At 36.7% G+C, this 5603-nt stretch overlaps 1 protein-coding gene across 2 annotated transcripts in view; it reads right to left on the reverse strand.

The window, feature by feature from the left end:
* Positions 1–2971, reverse strand: part of LOC121427162 (chymotrypsin B-like) — a 7872-nt gene extending 4901 nt beyond the window's left edge. Inside the window, exons 1-3 of one of the 2 annotated variants that reach the window (XM_041623424.1) lie at positions 2839–2971; positions 2235–2427; positions 1510–1772 (exon numbers count right to left, since the gene is read on the reverse strand). In XM_041623424.1, the coding sequence (XP_041479358.1) occupies positions 1510–1772; positions 2235–2427; positions 2839–2860 (478 nt within the window). In that variant the 5' untranslated portion in view covers positions 2861–2971. Of the gene's footprint in view, positions 1–1509; positions 1773–2234; positions 2428–2834 lie in introns of both variants that reach the window. The other variant, XM_041623425.1, reaches the window with a different exon arrangement.
* Positions 2972–5603: the final 2632 nt, after the last annotated feature.

Raw genomic sequence — 5603 nt, forward strand, 5'->3', positions numbered from 1 at the left:
TTACGTGACGTCGGTAAAAATAATCAGCACTACTTGTTTAAATCGGCGCCGGTCAATACAAATCGGCGCTTCCTTTGTCTTAACCGGCGCCACCTACATTTAAATCGGCGCCAGTCAAGAATGATCAGCGGCCCTGCATGATTCCAATAAATAGGCGCCGGAAGAATAACGAAGAAGGGCCTATTGCCAACCAAATCTAGATCGACGCCGGTCAAGAATGATCAGCGGCACCTATAGTTATAAATTTTATTGTTGAATGGTCATAACGAATAACAAAGCGTATCGCATGCCCTTGCAGAGTGGACTTGTTCGTTACAGTTGCCCACAGATGTCATGAAATCTTTAATTTGTTATTCAAAAAATCCCAGAATCATTCAAAAGTGTAGAGCAAATCCTTTAATTTTGATATTATTTTGCAATGCTTTAGTAAGTAAATGTCAGTCACCTAACCTCTTTGGCCTTTAGTGTAAGACAGCTACTATGTTTTATAAAGATGATTCGATATTTTAGTCCAAAACAGCTAAAACCCGTTGCTTATACCGGGAGTGTATAATTACGCAACCAGACGTATATTCGTTAGACCTTAAACCACTAAATATGATTTTCAATGTATACAGTTTGTCAATACCTTTGTTTTAACGTTTAAATGTTTACGCCATAAATTTTGATTTATTTTCATCTTCCATGAAGTTAAAAGTTATTTATCTGATCACTCTGGAAGAAGTTTAAAACAAAGATAACGATACCTGTAAAACTGGAGAACTATTTCCAAAGCTCTGTCTTGAAGGATCTCCTTCTGAATTCAGGTCATAATCATTATATCCAGTTTCATCAAATAATTACTCATTACAAATTGCATTAGATTTAGTGAAAAGCATCACAATATATATATAAATACCAAATTCTGTATATAGGCCTATACATCATGTACATGAAATTTGAATGATGATATATAAACCTGGATTGGTGATGTATTCCAAATGATTCATGATGTAGTATCATTGTATATGCAGAGGCGTCGATCCGGGGGGGGGGGCGATCGCCCCACCAATGAAAATGTTGGGGGCCCCAATAATTCCGCATGTGCAAAAATACAATAAGATGGTAATGTTACGCAGAAATCAGCAAGCGAGATTGAGCTACACAACTCGTTCTTTATTTAAAATCGTGCTCAAATTGTCCGCTTTTCAGATTGGAATATAAAAATTTTCAGCTCGCGCTTCGCGCTCGCATAATTTCTGTAGCAAAACTCCATACTTTTCATGATTAAATAGGTGAATAGAATGTCCCGTTTTCAGTTCTGAACCTCAAAAGAATTCCCGCTTCGATTTGCAATAATCTTTTTGTTGGATATAATCTTGTTCTTTTTTAAAAAATATTTGACAGGGTCGGACTTTATCCCTTTTTCAACATTTTCTTTTATGGCGCCGGTGAAGTGCAAAATATGTGCGCCGCTCGGCAGTGCGCACCCCCTTTCGCCAAAAGCTGGATCCGCCTATGTTTACATACCTACGTCTCCCCAGCCAGTGACATAGACCATCTGCCCATCATCGGGTCTTTTATCAGGTAGGCATACTGGTTGGGCGTAATCATTGAACGTGACCTTTTCTGCAAGTTTTACGAGGGCAATGTCGTACCCCCTCACATTCTCATCGTAATTCGGATGTTGGATGATCTTCAAAGCCCTACATGTCTGCCGATTTGTTTCATAATCACTTGGGTAGTAACTGGCGCTCCAATGACCTCCTAAGGAAAACCAGTACTCAGATATACTGGAACGAAAAAAAAAACAACTTTTTTTCTGCAAATAAACTAACTCCATTTCATTTAAACATATTCATGAAGGCTTATGAAATATGAAATATATTGTACAGTAAAGATGCTGTTTCAAATTTTATATATTTTATATAAACTTTACATTAGCTATCAATATAACTTCAACAACCATGCTTAATTCATTGAAGATTAAACTTGAAAAATAAACTTTGTTGTTATGGATTAAACTCTTGTATCGACTACCAAACATAATTATACTTCGATTGAACGTTTTACATTGCTGAAAAGCGTTTTAACTGTGTACATGCAAAGGAGCTACTGCAAACACACATAGAAAAAGTTCAATTACTCACCCTTCACATCGGAACTTCAACTTCTAACCATAAACAATTGCAATACACGAAAGAAATTGAAAGGGAATATGTAACAAAATCATAATCTCATTCGACTCTTCTTACTGTCCTTTGAAGCAATGCGCCGCAGAGACTACCCACTGCTCGTCGAGGAGGGCGCCCCCACAGTAATGATGAGTCGGAGTCTTGATGACTTCCGCCATCCAGGGCCAACTGTTTGGCCTAGCTTCCTCACCACCAACAATGTTAGACGACATCTCGTTCGGAGGGATAGGCGGCACACCACATTGTACATCGGCTGAAAGGAGAATATGAAAATTATTTCGTGCCTTCACAATGGTTAGTCGCGTGCATTTTAGACTGTGCGACAGTCCACACACACAGCTTCAACGCAGTCGTTTTTCACGAGCGTAATATTGGAATAAACTGTGTATATTTGTATAACTATTAATAATATCATACCAGATTGATAATAGTGGGGAAAAATTATCAAATTCCATTAATTTGATGTAAATATTATTACAATTAATTTCTATTTACGTCTCGCTGCTCATTCGAAATTGCCCATGTTCACAATATGGCAAACGGTTCGAAACCACCCATATTTTCGAGACACTGGCATCTTTGTTTTCCCATTGAAATATCCGTAAAAGGTTTAAAAAAAACGGTTGAGATTGACTGTCATCTCAATGCTAAATAGATTACCTACATGTTGATGTATAATACTTCATGACTGGTATAATAGTTACATCTCATTTTTCTCCCAAACTTTGAGATCGAGCAGGCAGAACATGGCATATTTCTGTGTACAACGTCACGTGACTAATGTATGATAGTTTCCGTTCCTAGATCCTTTTCATTTGGAACAATTTATAAAATCTAGACAAAATAACTAACACATTTAATGTTCAAAGTATAACTATGTTCTTGTACTATACAGCTTTGTCTACTGATATTTATAATATAGCTACAATTTGAGAGGGAAAATATTTAGTATCGAGTCCGGAATCGATTTTGATTTGCAAATAGTGTCTGCGTACATAAACTAGCAGGCTGCATCGTCTGCTACGTAAACCAAATGAGCATACATGACCGAAACTAACCATTATGTGTGATTGTAAGGGGATCAATGTACATTATTGTATTTCTGTTATTTCTGTATACAGACAAGGGAAAATTAGTTATTAAAGAAACACGAAAATTGTAATCAAATTTGTTTAAAAAGATAAAGATGACACCTCAATTTTATTTTTGAAAATAAAAAAAAACAAAAGAAGGATGTACATCCCCATTTGAAAGCTATAATCTAATCAGCGTCGTGCTACCATCACATTTGGTTGATTTGATTTCGGCAGATTAAAAGCAGCACATCGAAGGCATATTCTTTAAATGAAAATCGTAGACAAATATAGCTTACGTCAACGAATTGAATTCCCATTGAATAAGCAAAACAATAAAAACAAAACGAAAACTTATTGCAAAGAAATATAAATCTCCATTTCATCTATAACAAAAAAAATCGATAGGAATCGAATTGAAAGTGTACTGCCCAAACTGAAAAAGATACCTCCTTGAACTTGTTGAGTAGCGCTGAAAACGCAAACAAGTAGAAAGAAGATTAGCATCATGAAGAACTGATATCTGGCGGACGAGTTGATTTCTGGAGCAGCCACAGTCTGTTGAATGAAGACTCTACTAATAAGACACCCTATTAGATAACTATAATGCATCATGAGCAGAGATCCTGATGAGGGGATGGGGACACCCCCCCATCAAATCTAGAAAATTGTTTACCAGCCAAAGGGAGAGGGCCGACTCTAAAGCCCCCCTAAATTTTTTTGTTGATAACCTTTTTTTTTGCTTGTCATTTTTTTTCCTGCGTCCCCCCTAAAATCACATGGACCCCCCTGAAAGGTGTGTTGTCCCCCCTAAAAAATTAGGTTGAAAACCTTTTTTTTTTTGCTTGTCAAAAATTTTTGGTTGATAACCTTTTTGGGGGGCGCTTGTCCAATGTTTTACCTGTGTCCATCCCAAAATTTCAGCTGGACACCCCCTAATTTTTTTGGCTTCCGCCGCCAAAGGGGGGGGGGGGTAAGGGTCTAACCCTTCACTTTCAATGACGAGTTTGACTGGTCTCCCCCCCCTCGCTCTCTGCATGGCTCCGCTCCCCTTCACGTAATGATCGTCTGAATCTAAACAGTAAATAAAAAAATGCCACGTTGCTCTTTTTTTACTTCCCTTTCCCCGCACCTGTATAAAGTAAAGAAATTGCCACATCCATTGCACGAATATCTAGCACGATAACCATCAAACAAACTCGCTATTCTTAGTGTGTTTTCTAAAGAGAATATTTAAGCAGCAACTTTTTTTCAGTAGGCCTACTCGGGACTTATATACCGTGTGAGTAACAAAAAAAAGTTGACACCTCATGAATCCACAATTAAAGAAAAAAAATGTAATGAACGTATAATCATTATATATGACTGGAAAAGGATTTTCTCTCAAATAATTTCATATCATATTTATGTGGCATGTCCTCATACTTAGATAATCAGGATGTGTTATTTGCAAACAGTGAAAGAAATAACCAAATTATTCTGTAAATTGTTATAACAGGAAAGATTTTCGACAATTTTACAGAACATGTCTGTTAAAAAAAAAGGGGAACAGTTTTATATTTTACACAAATGCATGTAAGATAAACGGTGCATTAAGATTACAGGTGTTCTCAAGACTCTGCTGCAGGATTTTTTGTTTCTGAAAGTAGAAATTTTCTACTTTTCTGTAGGCAACACATCAGGTTGGTATGCTGAAAAGTGGGAATTCAACGAGGCCACATTCATTGTTGAGAGAAAACCCTATTTTTTGCTTGTCAATTTTTTTTCTGACAAAATTTACCTTAATTTTAGAGTGAAAACCCCTTTTTTAACACCAATCCCCATTCATAAAGTGTGGCTTTTAATGACAGTTTTAATCATTAAAAATGCAACAATAATGTATAAACATTTGAGACAGAGGTTCTATTCGACTTGGTCATTAAAATGTTTGACGTCAAAGGGAATTGGCATGGTCATAAACCAGTTGAAAGTCACTTTAAACAATGTTCACGTGTGAATGTTCGTGACTTTTGTATCATGAAAAAATAAGATAAATATGTCTTACATCATGCTGATCAATCATTAATTGATGTTTAATTTCGATTGACGAGTTAGACTGATAGATAATGTAAGATACTGTGTTGGAAAACGTGATGATAAAATGGCACGTCGTCATTATTATTGGGCCTCGTCTACATCAAATTGATTATTCAGTCATTCTTGTAAAAAGTAATCTGTTTTGACTGTCTGTCTGTCTGTCCAGATGTCCAGGTTTTTACTTGCGATCTGGAGTATGTCTCTCTCGTGACCCCCCCCCCCCCTCTCCCCCATGTGAGCCTCTCTCTCTCTGTTATTCATATACCCCATTTCATAAAAT

This window comes from Lytechinus variegatus, chromosome 14 (assembly GCF_018143015.1).
Source record: "Lytechinus variegatus isolate NC3 chromosome 14, Lvar_3.0, whole genome shotgun sequence".
Classification (NCBI taxonomy): domain Eukaryota; kingdom Metazoa; phylum Echinodermata; class Echinoidea; order Temnopleuroida; family Toxopneustidae; genus Lytechinus; species Lytechinus variegatus.